The sequence below is a fragment of the Podarcis erhardii genome (genome assembly GCF_964252035.2).
Source record: "Podarcis erhardii genome assembly, chromosome: 4".
Classification (NCBI taxonomy): domain Eukaryota; kingdom Metazoa; phylum Chordata; class Lepidosauria; order Squamata; family Lacertidae; genus Podarcis; species Podarcis erhardii.
In genome coordinates this window covers 80,277,739-80,292,840 of record NC_138508.1, presented here as the reverse complement: position 1 = coordinate 80,292,840, position 15,102 = coordinate 80,277,739, and the positions used below count along the sequence as shown (strand labels likewise).

At 46.2% G+C, this 15,102-nt stretch overlaps 1 protein-coding gene across 2 annotated transcripts in view; it reads right to left on the bottom strand.

Annotated features, from left to right (window-relative positions):
• The window catches only part of SH3RF3 (SH3 domain containing ring finger 3), a 214,718-nt gene that overhangs the window by 42,974 nt on the left and 156,642 nt on the right, over positions 1–15,102 (bottom strand). The window contains exon 4 of one of the 2 annotated variants that reach the window (XM_081858072.1): positions 2,489–2,842. The exons of the other annotated variant lie outside the window; for it this stretch is intronic. Coding sequence (XP_081714198.1) covers positions 2,489–2,842 — 354 coding nt within the window. The remainder of the gene's footprint in view (positions 1–2,488; positions 2,843–15,102) is intronic. 2 annotated transcript variants of the gene reach the window in all.

Below are 15,102 nucleotides of genomic sequence, written 5' to 3'. Positions count from 1 at the left end.
CCTGCTCCCTTTGATTTCCTGCAACCCCCCCCCCTCCCCAAACCACATCACAATTTTCGTTTAAAACTTGGTGGCACTGTAAAACAGCATTTTGCAAAACAGCATATTGAGACTGCTGCAAGTAGGGATGTTTAAAGTCAATTTTGGCTAGACAAGTCCTCCGGCTTGCCTAAAAGGACTCCGTAGGTTGCAGTAGGTGTGTGCTCATCTTCATGAGCAGGATAGGTGAGTTGGTTAGAGCGTGGTGCTGATAATGCCCAGGTTGCAGGTTTGATCCCCGTATGGGACAGCTGCATATTCCTGCACTTTAGGGGTTGGGTTCTATGATTCATTGCAGTACTATTCTGAATAAGTCCCTTGAATAAATGGGACATGCAAGTCCACTGCTTTTATACTGTACTTCAAAACCTCTGGGTTATCCATCTGCCTTTTAAAAAAACAGCAATGAGTGAAGGGACAGGGCATGGAAAGAATTCTATTCTTCCTGGCGAATTCCCACTTTGGTAGCTAATCTTTCAAATATGCTACAGGCTGGCAAGAACATTACTGCTTATCACACACTGCTAGGTTTTCATTAAAGCCTTTCAAGAGCATATTTACTGAAAGGTGGCCAATGACACTGTAAATAAATAGGCCATGTTAGAGACTGTATATGTTGGGCATATGACCAGTTGCCAATTTTTTTGTATACAGCCTTCCCAACCTTGTCCATTCAGATGTTTGGACTATGACTCCCTTCACCCCAGCCAGTCTGGTCAATGGTCAGGAACAATGAGAGTTATAGTCCAGAATATTTGAAAGGTACCAGGTTACGGAAGCCTGAACCCTGGTAATTTGTATTTCGCTTGCAGCCTATTTTTTAGCTTCAGTGTCAGACCAGAAGCCCTATATACCAACAGACATTAAGCCATCTTGCTCACTATTGTGCATCCTTTCCCCACACAGTCACCTCCCAAATTAGTACCCACTCACAATTACTATAATCCTTTTTAGTTCTGTAACCTGCATTATTAGTACAATACTTTGCAGTAAAATTGCATATCCTTTCATTCTGAGCTCTGGACAGTTTTCTGAATGCTAATTCTTCCATGTATGGTAGTACAGAATTTAAGGTAAAGGTAAAGGACCCCTGGATAGTTAAGTCCAGTCAAACTTGACTATGGGGTGCGGCCGAGGGAGCCAGCGTTTGCCTGCAGACAACTTTCCGGGTCATGTGGCCAACATGACTAAACCGCTTCTGGAACAGTGGGACACCGTGACGAGTGCCAGAGCACCTGAAAACTCCATTTACCTGCCCCCTGCAGCAGGTAATGGTTATGGGACGCAGGTGGCGCTGTGTTCTAAACCACAGAGCCTAGAGCTTGCTGATCAGAAGGTTGGCAGTTCGAATCCCTGTGATGGGGTGAGCTCCCGTTGCTTGGTCCCTGCTCCTGCCAACCTAGCAGTTCAAAAGCACATCAAAGTGCAAGTAGATAAATAGGTACTGCTCCGGCGGGAAGGTAAATGGCGTTTCCATACGCTGCTCTGGTTCGCCAGAAGCAGCTTAGTCATGCTGGCCGCATGACCGGAAGCTATACACCGGCTCCCTCGACCAATAAAGCAAGATGAGCGCCGCAACCCCAGAGTCGTCCGCGACTGGACCTAATGGTCAGGGGTCCCTTTACCTTTACCTTTACTACAGCAGTACCTATTAATCTACTTACACTGGCGTGCTTTTGAACTGCTACGTTGGCAGAAGCTGGGGCAGAGCAATGTGAGCTCAACCCGTTGCGTGGATTCGACCGCCAACCTTCCAATTGGCAAGCCCAAGAGGCTCAGTGGTTTAGACTTACTATAAAATGTAATATTATATGGTTTACCATGACTCTGAACTGAAGATCTCATCACACATGTATGTACATATGTTTATTCACCTACCAAACATGTACACCACCCTGTACTCAAAAGGTTCCATGGTGTAAATACACAAAACTTAAAAGCAATATAAAAAACAGAACAATATAAATTTCATACAAATAAAACAGCAGCAGCAACAAAAACCCAACCCAATGTACCTCTCTCCCTTACCCAAATGTCTGAGGAAAGAGGTGCACCTTCACAATGCAATGACAATGATGTTATGGTGAGATGCATGCCAGAGGGGAGGTCATTCCACAGGCATGGGGCCACCACTGAGAAGGTCTGGCCATGAGTCCTATTGGGGTGTGGCAGCACAAACAGGGCTTTCCCACAAATTATAACACATGGGCAGGAAAATGTGAGAGGGATGTGGTTCTTTCAGATATTCACTTATTTACCATTAATTTGCATGAGGGTGAGACCCATCGAGGGAATTTTGCCTCATTGGCTCCATCTGGTGGATGCTTAGGCTGCGACTATCACTTGGGAACTTGGTTTCGCAACCCACCATTTGGCTAGAAGGCCAAATCAAAGGAAGGTGCTATGGGGATCTGGCTTAGCATTGTGGTTTAATTCATCCATAGTTTACCTGGACTGGAGCGCTGGATGAGAGATGAGTCACATCTCCAATTCTGGCAGCAGCACGGGGGTCACTTGAGCTGATGAGGACAGGGGCGCTAATTTCCATGGAATGCCTGTTATTCATGGCCTGAGAAGATTTGTGTGTCATACTGAGAGCAGTGAAGGAGTGGCGCTTCTTGGCATTCTTCTTGCCATCAATGTGCCTCTGAATGGCACTTACTGCTCCGGCACTGTTCAATGTACAGCACTGGACCGTGTTTACGGCCAGGTTAGTGTCAGCTGGCAAAGGGACATCACAGCCAGATGCGGAAGTTAGATTGGTCTTGTCCATCTCAATAAGGTGTTTAGCTGAGTCGTTGAGCTAAAAATGAAGAAATGAAAGGGAAAAAAAAGAAGGGAAAAAGTGGGCATTACAGAACTGTATAGTTCCAGAGTTCAAATTCTGCACTCAAGGTGACGGTTGTTCCGTTCTCCGCTTTTACAAGCCCCCAAAATAAACAGAACCGTATGCTAAGTAGACATTTGGTGAAATTCAGTGTAGCCATCCTGCTTGTGGAGCGGATTATGAGCCAGTGGAGACGCCTGTTAGTGTGAGATGGGGAGGCAATGTTCCCTGGTTTCACCTTTGCCCTGCAGCCCCTCCCCACATCACACCACTTTCCACACTGTTCTTATATTAGCAGATGCTTTTATGGACTCAAAAGCTGCTCCACAAATGGAATGTCAGCATTGCATTTCACCCTCTTTTTAAAATAAGTAGGCAAAAACACAGGAGTGGGCAATAGCGGTATAACCAAATGAAATGCCTTTTTTTTTTTTTTTTACAGATATGGCTGCAACAAGTCCCTCCCATGGGCAAAGCACATGAGAGCAATGCACGGAGCTAGCCTACCGATGGCTCTGTGAAATGCAAGAGTGTGGAATCCCAATGACAATTCAGAGATCTGCTGCGGAGCCAAGTCATATGCATTATTTATTCGTTCGTAGAAGGGCATTACAACATTGTAACCTCGTACAGTTCAGATTCTACGTTTCGCAAATTATATCTTCTTTAATAACAAACAGTAGAAGACTCCCTTTACTTTAAAATATAAAAAAAGACTCCAGTGGACTGCAACACTGGCAGGGTCTGTCAATGCATTACCTATAGGTGACAGTGCCTTCTATGGCAACCTGCAAAACGTACCAGTCAATATTCCCTCAAAAATCCACAGAGCACAATGCTCTTCTTGCCCAGTTCCTGCTTGTGGTGGCTTGGCCTCTACTACATCAAACACATCGCTTAAACATGCCCACATTTCACTGAATGCCAGGACTGGACACCCAGATGATCTTCCATTCAGAATGGAGGAGAGGTGCAAAGAGTTTCTACGTGTGAGTGAGCATAGAAGTGATTGTTTTAAGTGCCTTTTTCCTACTGGCGAGGGCAGGGGCAGGGCATGCCTAAACTATTCTGGGTTCCTGCCTCTGTTCTAATTTGCAGATATGGCAGCCATTTTGTGACTGGTGCCCACAGCACTTATGGAAAATTCCAGGTATGCCCACTGGTCCACAAAAGTTGGCAACCTCCGTACTTCTGAATTAAACTGGGAGAGTGATGTTTGGCACACAGAGGGTGAGCTTATCAAGTGACATCCATGCATGAATGTGTGCCACCAGCTCACTGGATGCTCTCTTAAATGGTGGAAGGGGGAGGAATCTGCTGGAGTAATGTAACACCAGCGTGTATTATCCTTTCTTAGAAGGCTGCATGTTGGCTCGGGGTGACACACAAATCTGCATTCTTCCAAGCCTAAGAATGTGTACAGAAATGCTGAGCACTACACTATTTCCTCATTCCCTGCTGTGGTACGAGACTGACAGGTGAAAATGAACTAAACTCTCTTGGTTTCCAGCTGTGGCCATAGGGGCACCCTTAGGAAAAACACACCTGCATCTCTTGGGGGTATTTCACACCTTCTTGGAAATGTGCTATAGCATAACAGTTATGGGCAGTGCTCCCCCCCCCCCCCAGGGTGCTCAAGTGCATGCAGTACGGGCACCTCTTTTTGTTGTTGTTAAAAAGTGGTACAACTTACTGTACCAACTTCATGGTGAGTACCAGCACCTATTTTTCTAGGGAGGGGGGGGAGCACTGGGCACGGAGCACTGCAAGGTGCTCTCAGTCTATGCTGCATGGTTGTGTGTGCCCTAGCACAAATGTCAGATCAGATGTAAGCCCCAAGCTGTGAATAGGCTGCACGACAGATGCATACATTGACCTGTGCTATGTACTCTGCAAATGGGTGCAGTGTGGTACCTCTGGTTGTGAACGGGATCCAGAGGCCGGAGTTCCGGAGGCCCGTTCACAACATGAAAAGAGCGCAACCCGCAGAGGCGCGTCTGCACACACGCAGGTTGCAATTTGGTGCTTCTGCGCATGACGTCATTTTGTGCTTCTGCGCGAGTGGCAAAACCCGGAAGTGACCCTTTCCGGTACTTCTGGGTTGCCACGGAACGTAACCTGAAAGAACGTAACATGAAGCAGATGTAGCATGAGGTATGACTGTACTGCAAAAGGAAAACGAGCACCTCAGATATTCCTCTATGACATGTTAGTTTTCTGTTTTCGGAGATCTGTTCGGTGGCAATGCACTCAAAGGGTTTTTCAACCGACCTGCAGTGTGAAGTAGTACACCCCTTTCTGCCACCTAAACCAGAGCTTTCTAAACTTTTCATGTTGGTGACACACTTTTTAGACATGCATCACTTCGTGACACAGCAATTCAGTGTTACTAGCAAACCGGAGGTTAAACCAGCCTCTTTTCAGCCCCTGGAGACGTGTGGGGAGCGCTCGCATGACACATGTAGACACTGAAGCCGACACGCAGTTTGGAAAGCTCTGACCTGAACATTCAACCACCTTGTTTTGCTCTCTGCAATATAAATCTTTGTACTTCTTTCCAGCTCTCCCCAAGGTTTCCACCCCAACAAAACTACTTCCCTTTCCTCATAGAAGCTGGGCTTCAAACTGTTTTTGTTCCCCAAGAAACTAAACACTCGGCACGATCAGATCTGCTCCGCCAATGAGTAGCGGAAGCTTTATTTTGATCGGCACACTACAGTAACAATATAGAAGCTGTTGATATAACTACAGAACAGATTTGTACAATTTGTAACTCACCAAGCTAAACACAGCCCACGTCTGCCAGACAACCCTTCTGTTTTTGTAAAAACCTCGTGGGCCACTACACAATTCTGAGGACAGGCATCCTCTGAAAATAATTTCATATTTCCTCTGCCCCCTTAAAAGTGCAGGATGGGTTCTATATAAGGATACTCGAACAACCTTCTCTAAGGCTGCAATCCTAAAGCAATGCTTACTTAGGAGTAAGCGCCATTGAACTAAATGTGCTACTTACAGAACATGCATAGGATTGCAATAGTATACTACAGTACAGTGGTACCTCAGGTTAAGTACTTAATTCGTTCCGGAGGTCCATACTTAACCTGAAACTGTTCTTAACCTGAAGCACCACTTTAGCTAATGGGGCCTCCTGCTGCTGCCGCGCCGCCGGAGCACAATTTCTGTTCTCATCCTGAAGCAAAGTTCTTAACCTGAAGTACCATTTCTGGGTTAGCGGAGTCTGTAACCTGAAGCATATGTAACCTGAAGCGTATGTAACCTGAGGTACCACTGTATACTATTGGCTGCTGTTCAATAGGAAAGGCAAAAGTATCTAGGGGGAAAGTAGGTTCTGCTCTAGGCTGAGGTTCATCCTTGCATGAGCCCTACATCTCAGCTGCAAATACTTTCCTGGGGCTCACAATTGGCCCCCACTTGCTACTTTCTTCTGCTTGCCACTGCTATCTTTCCTTCTGCAGCTAACACAATGGGTAGGAGCAATTCCCAAATCAATACTCATCTCCTTGAAGCCCCTTTTTCCTCTCTCTCCTGGTGCAATCTCATTAGAGCCCTAAGAAAGTCATTTTCCTGGACCAAAAACAATCAATGATGCCAGAACAGAGAGGAGACAGTAGGAGGAGTCGCAGAAGAGAAGCCCTGCTCACTTTCCATTTGCACGGAGCCCCACAAGTTCTGTGCCTGTCTTTAGCTGGAGCTGTGTCTTTTCTTCCTTACCCCCCCCCACCCAAAAAAAGAAGAAGTAAGGAGAGGAGCTTGTAGTCATAGCTTCTCTGAAGCCATGGAGCGGCTTTGAATGGGAATCAGTTCCCATTTTTCCCAGCAAATGCTTATGTATTCTTATAGAAGCTTGCCTTCGACTTTGGGTACTTTTGAGATATGTTTTATCTTATTTTTTTAAAAAAAAGATAGAGAGAAGCAGATAAGGCCTCACAGGGACGATTGCTGTCACTGCTGCTGCGGCCCAGGGGGATCCGGAGGGGTGCAGAGTTCTTTTTAAAATGTTTTAAAATTTTCCTTTACCTTTTAATTTCATTATTATTATTATTATTATTATTATTATTATTATTATTGTCATTATTATTATTGTATATGCAGGGGTGGGGTGGGGGTGGGATGGATGTTTAGTTGGGAATTTGTTTGATTTTGATGGATTTGTAATTTTTACAGTTTTTTATTTGTATTGTTTTTTTGGGTTTCTTTTTTGTTTTGTTTTCATTGTTTTAAGGCCTTATTTTGTTTTTAAGGGGAGGGGTCAGGGCTGCCGGGGAGTGGGTCCCAGCCAACAAAATGGCTGCGGCATGTTCCACAGGGGGGGATGCGTTGGGACAACCAATCTCAGTGATCTCGGGTAGGAGGAGGAGTTACGCTAAGACCAGACCATGTCATTACAGAGGAGGCAGGTTTAGTCGTTGTCTGAGGACTATCCCTGCCTCCAGGTCTGGTCCTGACCAGATGGATACTAGAATCAGCAAGGGATACCCACATGACCTGAAGGTGCTGTTGTGCAATGCCAGGTCAATGATTCATAAGACCACTGCCATCCATGACCTGATCATGGATGGAGGATTTGACCTGGCATGTGTAACAGAGACTTGGTTGAATGAAGCAGATGGGCCTGTTCTTGCCGCTGCTTGTCCACCAGGTTTCTCTTACGCACAGCAACCCAGGCCTTGTGGGCGGGGAGGGGGGGTTGCAGTGATTTTTAGGAAGTCATTAGTTTGCACCAGGCGTCCTATTGGGAAGACCCAGTTTTCTGAGTGCATGTTCTGGAAGTTGGGCAATAGGGGCAGTACAGGATTCCTTTTGGTGTACCGACCTCCCCGCTGCACCAAGGATTCCCTGCCCGAGCTGCTTCAGGTCGTGGCGGATGTTCTCCTGGAGACGCCTAGTTTGGTTGTCCTAGGGGATTTTAATATCCATGCCGACACGACCTTACAAGGGGCCGCTCGGGACTTCGTGGAAAGCATGGCCTCCATGGGGCTGACCCTGAATAAGTTTGGCCCAACCCATAGCCGCGGACATGCCTTGGACCTGGTGTTTACCTCTACGGATGTTGGTGATCTGACACTAACTAAAAGTGAAACAAAAGAAGTGCCATGGTCAGATCACTTCCTGGTGCAACTGGACTTCTCCGCGACCCTTCCCCTCTGCAGGGAGGTGGGACCGATTTGGATGGTCTGCCCCCGCCACTTAATGGATCCAAATGGTTTCCAGAGAGTGGTAGGGGATGCTTTATCCCATGTTGATGGCCTTTCAGCTGATTCCCTGGTGGCCCGCTGGAATGTGGAGTTAACCAGGGCTATTGACTGTTTGGCTCCGAAGCGCCCTCTCCGATTGCATGGAGCCCGGAGAGCCCCGTGGTTTTCCACGGATCTGAGGGCAATGAAACAATCGTTGAGACGGCTAGAGCGCCGGTGGCGGATAACTCATTCTGAAGCTGACCGGACACAGGTTAGAGCTCAATGTCGAGCCTACCAAGTGGCGGTAGCGACGGCGAAGAAAACTTTCTTCGCCGCCTCTATTGCATCTGCAGAAAACAGCAGCAGGAGACTTTTTCAGGTGGTCCGCAATTTAGTGGAACCACCTGCTACATCGGGGCCCAGTACGGGCCACATGATCTCCTGCAATGATTTTGCAAAGTTTTTTGCAGATAAAGTCGCTCAGATTCGGGAAGAGGTAGACACCACCGTGGGAGCAGGGCCGGGGCGGGAGAGTGCTAGAGTCCTGTCTAGTCAAATTGCATGGGATCAATTCCAATCTGTTACCACCGAGGATGTGGACAGGCTGCTTGGACGAGTGAAACCAACCACCTGTCTCCTTGATCCTTGCCCATCCTGGCTTATAAAAGCTAGCCGGGAAGGACTGGGTGATGGGCTTTGTGGGGTGGTGAATGCTTCCCTCCGTGAGGGAGCCTTCCCAGACCCGCTGAAAGAGGCGGTTATCAAACCACTTCTTAAAAAACTATCTTTAGATGCGGCCACGATGGCCAACTATCGCCCAGTCTCAAATCTTCCATTCTTGGGCAAGGTGATTGAGCGAGTGGTTGCTGAACAACTCCAGGCACGCCTGGAAGAAGCGGACCATTTGGATCCCTTCCAGTCGGGATTCAGGCCTCATCATGGGACTGAAACTGCCTTGGTCGCACTGGTTGATGATCTCCGGCGGGCTAGGGACAAAGGTGAGAGCTGTTTCCTAGTTCTGCTGGATCTCTCAGCGGCGTTTGATACCATCGACCATAACATCCTTCTGGACCGTCTTGAGGGGCTGGGAGCTGGGGGCACTGTCATACAGTGGTTCCGCTCCTTCCTCCTGGGCCGTGTTCAGAAAGTGGTGGTGGGGGATGAGTGTTCAGACCCCTGGGCTCTCACTTGTGGGGTGCCTCAGGGTTCTGTCCTCTCCCCCATGCTTTTCAACATCTACATGCAGCCGCTGGGAGGGATCATCAGGGGGTTTGGGCTGGGTGTTCATCAGTATGCGGATGATACCCAGCTCTACCTCTCTTTCAAATCAGAACCAGTGAAGGCGGTGACGGTCCTGTGTGAGTGTCTGGAGGCGGTTGGAGGATGGATGGCGGCTAACAGATTGAGATTGAATCCTGACAAGACAGAAGTACTGTTTTGGGGGGACAGGAGGCGGGCAGGTGTGGAGGACTCCCTGGTCCTGAATGGGGTACCTGTGCCCCTGAAGGACCAGGTGTGCAGCCTGGGAGTCATTTTGGACTCACAGCTGTCCATGGAGGCACAGGTTAAATCCGTGTCCAGGGCAGCTGTGTACCAGCTCCATCTGGTACGCAGGCTGAGACCCTATCTGCCTGTGGACTGCCTCGCCAGAGTGTTGCATGCTCTGGCTATCTCCCGCTTGGACTACTGCAATGCACTCTACGTGGGGCTACCTTTGAAGGTGACCCGGAAACTACAACTAATCCAAAACGCAGCAGCCAGACTGGTGACAGGGAGCGGCCGCCGAGACCATATAACACCGGTCTTGAAAGACCTACATTGGCTCCCAGTACGTTTCCGAGCACAATTCAAAGTGTTGGTGCTGACCTTTAAAGCCCTAAACGGCCTCGGTCCAGTATACCTGAAGGAGCGTCTCCACCCCCATCGTTCTACCCGGACACTGAGGTCCAGCACCGAGGGCCTTCTGGCGGTTCCCTCACTGCGAGAAGTCAAGTTACAGGGAACCAGGCAGAGGGCCTTCTCGGTGGTGGCGCCCTCCCTGTGGAATGCCCTCCCACCAGATGTCAAAGAGAACAACAACTACCAGACTTTTAGAAGACATCTGAAGGCAGCCCTGTTTAGGGATGCTTTTAATGTTTGATGTATCATAGTATTTTAATATTCTTTTGGAAGCCGCCCAGAGTGGCTGGGGAGGCCCAGCCAGATGGGCGGGGTATAAATAATAAATAATAAATTATTATTATTATTATTATTATTATTATTATTATTATTATTATCACACTACAGCCAAGTTCCTACTACACCCAGCTTCGTATGTTTTAAATACATGAAGCCCACCCTGTGCAACTGATGAAATCACTGCCAATCGGAAGGAATAAACTCAAAACCAAGCAAGGGAAATGTCTACACCTGCAGTTCCGAAGCACAGTAAGTGTTTTGCTTTTTAAAAAATCAATAAAATACACAGCATGTTTAGGTATCTATGATGCTCTTTGCCAGCAATGGGTAGTCTGTAGCCTAAGGCCCTCTCCCTAATTTCATGTGGATGGCAGGGCAGGTGGTAGAGAAGGGGAGAGAGTTGGGGGAAACATGTACGTGGAGGAAGGGGGCAGAGAAGCTGGAAGGAGAGGGGTAAAGTCCTCTGCAACTGATCCATGTGCAGACCACTTAAGAGTGCACTTGAACATCAGGATGGCTTCAGAGGATTGGCAGGTGAATGCCCTGGACCCCCTGTCAAAGTGGCTCTGAGGGACAGGGAAGTTTTCCAGTTACGTTTCAGTGCAATCCTGTACATGTGTAAAGGTAAAAGGTCCAGTCGCGGACGACTCTGGGGTTGCGGCACTCATCTCACTTTATTGGCCGAGGGAGCTGGCGTACAGCTTCCAGGTCATGTGGCCAGCATGACTAAGCTGCTTCTGACGAACCAGAGCAGCGCATGGAAACGCCATTTACCTTCCCGCTGGAGCAGTACCTACCGGTATTTATCTTCTTGCACTTTGACGTGCTTTAGAACTGCTAGGTTGGCAGGAGCTGGGGCAGAGGAACGGGAGCTCACCCCGTCACGGGGATTTGAACCGCCGAGCTTCTGATCGGCAAGTCCTAGGCTCTGTGGTTTAACCCACAGCGCCACCCTATCCCATCGAGTTCAGTGGCGATTGCTCTCAGGGAAGTGGATATAGGGTTGCAGTCTTAATGGTTCTGCTGGGAAGTGCTGCTAATCTTTCTTTGACAATAGGGGTGTTAACAGGTTAGTCAAAACTGTTTTACTTTGAGATGTGACCAAGCGGGGTGGGGAGTCTGGTTCAAGGAGGAAAAGGAAATGACAGGGATCCACACTGCTAAGGGGCCTGCTGAAACCAGAAGTCAGACATGGAAGTGAGACTCTATTTTACAGCAGGAGAAAGAAATGGGGAGCCCAGTGGTGGTAGCATCTCCTGCTACATAAACCATGTTGAAGGTATTTTTTTTTAAATGTGAGGTATTTTTCTTTTAGATCTCAATCTAGGTTAAGCTTGGTAAAGAGGCTTAAGATGTATGCTGGTTTAGTCTGAATTTCTGTAGGGTTGACTCCTCAGCTTACAAATCTACACATATTTGAACAAAGACTATTATGAAATTGATGGAAAGTTATGCAAGATCATCAAGAAAACAGTCTTTGTGTTTCGTGTTATTTTTGCCGTTTCTGTAGCAACAGCAGCAAATGATGGAAATGTAAGAGACAGTCGTAATTAATTTGATGTAGGCATAAAACAAAATATGTTTCTTTAAGGCCTCTTAAGGACAGGGATGGGGAAGAACAGCGATTAATGGAAATTAATCTTGTGGGGAGGGGGAACAACACTGTATTTGAACATTTCGGTGTCTGTACTTCCAAGAGTTCAAAACAGTACTGAAGAAGCTAAGAATAAAGAGGTTTTCCTAATGCCCCTATGAGAGAAATAATAATATCTGCAAACAATTTGGAAACTGGAATGTAAAGCTGCCCGCAATGTTCTGTCCTGTGTGGTTTTAAGTAAAACTGAAACGCTCATGACTAAGTTTATAACAGTAATAATTTCTTTGGTACATTTCTATCACTTTCTTCCCCCAAGCAACTCAGCACAGTCTACAAAGGATTTGATCATCACAACAACCATGTGACTAGGTCCAGATGAAAAAGCAACCTTCATAGCTAGTGATTTGAACCAGAGCTTCACTACCCAAGTCCTACACCCTAATAGAAAAACAGTTAGTGATATATAGTGCTTCTTAGATTCTATCCTGTTGATTGTTCTCAGACACTGCAAGTTCTACTCATTAGGGATCATATATTCATTACCAAGAGATACTTCAACAATGCAGGACGACTCTGAAAGCAGACAATATTGTTTGCGTACCCACTGACATATTGTTACAGATGCTGGGAGAAACACTTTGTTAGGCTGAAGGTTTGCTAGCTCCAGGATTTTTGCACTTCGGTAAGCGAGTGCAAGATGGGTAGATTTGCTACCTGCCACAGAAGTGTTTGTTTACTCCAACAAGTTCTAAATGTTACAAAGACACCACAAGTCTCCACTGTACTGTATCATCCAAAGCAGGGATGTCCAACAGGTCGATTGCGGTCTACTGGTCGATCCCTGCAAGGTTTTGCTCGATCGCTGGGCCCCTTCTGGCCCCACCCCGGCCTCCATTGTTGGAGAACAGAAGACGGAGTTTACAAACCGAGGCTGTCCTTCAGCAATCCTTCGGTGAGTTGCTGTTTCACTTTGACCCCCAAAATAATGCAAAATTGTTCCACAAAAGCTAAGCAACTTATGCCTCCCAAACAAAACAGGACTGTCCCCCTCCCTAAAAAAAGCTCAACAACTTTGACCTTCATTTTCTCCCCTGCTTGGCAAGTGCGAGGTGTGTAACATTTCACAGTCCTTTTTTAAAAACCTCCATAATCCACTTTTTACTTACAACCAATCAGAAAAGCATTACCCCGAGTTGAGCATTTCTTTCACCTCGCTATTTATGAGCATGGCAAGATGCATACTGAAAAGGCAGAGGTCCATGTAGCTAATCATAGGAATCCTAAATAAATATAATGATAAATAATTGAATATAAATAGCAAATCAAAAACATTTTTCAAAGAAGTGTAGGGCAAAAGAACATGAAACTAGGCTTACTTCCAAACTACAGCATTTTAGTGCTGTTGAGGCTCTGCTTCTCTGCAATTAAGTGAAAACGGAGATTCTACACAGCACTAATTAAAGTGTTTTGTTATCCAGCACTGCTCTACCTAATGGCTACACTCCTATGTTTACTCATTTGTTCGTCAAAGATCCCCTGCAATGTGAAGTAAAAGCATCCTGTTTATAGGTTCTGCCTGATTTACTGCTTCCTGTTCAACATAACAGAGGGATCATTGATGAATGGTCTATTAGAAAGCCAGCTTTGGCTCCCCAGAGAAGTTGGGTGGGGGGTAATACTTTAATTATTGCTTTCCTTGAATTGGTTTCCCCTTTCCTTTCCATTATAGCAAAACAGGGCTATTTCACTCTAAAAGAAAGAAAATATGAACACATTTGTGGTTTAAAACTCAAGGAAGTTGTGTTCCAAGTCGCATGGGCCCATTGCTGAACACACCAGAGAGGAAGCAGCCATATATTCACTTGATACACGTTGCCTGTTTGGTTCTGCCATACCAACAACCCCCAGCTCCTATTCATGAAGCTGTTGCCTGCGCTATCATCTGTGCACATGCAGCGTCTGTTTCTTTTGCATGCATCTCAGCTTAACTGTGGTGTGAATGTGCCTTATGTTTTCAAATGAGAAGGAAGCTGGTTTGAGGGAAACACATCAAACAGCAGTCTTTCTCAAGCAACTACCCGATAAAGAAGGATTGTGGCCAATGTCATGGGTATATAGCTTCAAAGACCAGCAGTGAGTGCACAGTCGAGCCAGAGTAAACAACAAAGTGTACATAGCCTGCTGCGCATAGAGAGATAGAGATAGAGATAGAGATAGAGATAGAGATAGAGATAGAGATAGAGATAGAGATAGAGATAGAGATAGAGATAGAAGAACACCTAGTTTGGGGCAAGTACTCTTTGGTGAGAAAACCCCAGCAGAGATTTAAAACCACAAATAAAGCATGGTAAATACAGGCTGTTACACCTTTAAAATATGCCCTTGTGAGTCCCAAATCTCCCCTCTTCCCCCAGCATAGGAGAAGACCACATGTTTGTAAGTAAACCATTTTTTTTTAACTTACCAAACTCTTCAAAGGTCAGTTTCATGTAATCATATGATTTTCCATATATCAGTCAGAAAAGTTGCACAGGCAGCAAAACTTGGCTTAGTTACAGTGGTGGAAGTTCCTAAATTATTGGTATAGGAACTCAAGAGTGGCTTCTTGGACCCATGCAGCTAAGCTGAGGCTACCAGCTTAGCCTCTTCACACACTGATCTTCTCAGGAAGACTGGGGGAACAAAGGCTTAAGCATGTGGATTATATCAGGCTGATTAACTCACACAGCCAAGGCTAACACATTAAGTCCCAACATTTGTTTTGTTCTATAGAGCCCAATCACACTCCTTTAGTGAAACTGATTAGGCAAGAGGAAGTATAGTGGTTGTGAAAGTGGGGAAATATTTATTACTGTATTATTATTATTATTAATAATAATAATAATAATAATAATAATAATAATAATAATAATGTTGCTGCTAGAAAATGAAAGATCCTAGCTATTAGAAACAGCACTTGCATGCTTTTAACAGATAATGAATAGACCCAATGTAGTGAGAGCTGGGCCATAAAGAAGGCTGATCGCCGAAGAATTGATGCTTTTGAATTATGGTGCTGCAAAAAGATCAAACCGATCCATTCTTAAGGAAATCAGCCCTGAGTGCTCACTGGAAGGACAGATCGTGAAGCTGAGGCTCCAATACTTTGGCCACCTCATGAGAAGAGAAGACTCCCTGGAAAAGACCCTGATGTTGGGAAAGATGGAGGGTACAAGGAGAAGGGGACGACAGAGGGCGAGATGGTTGGACAGTGTTCTCGA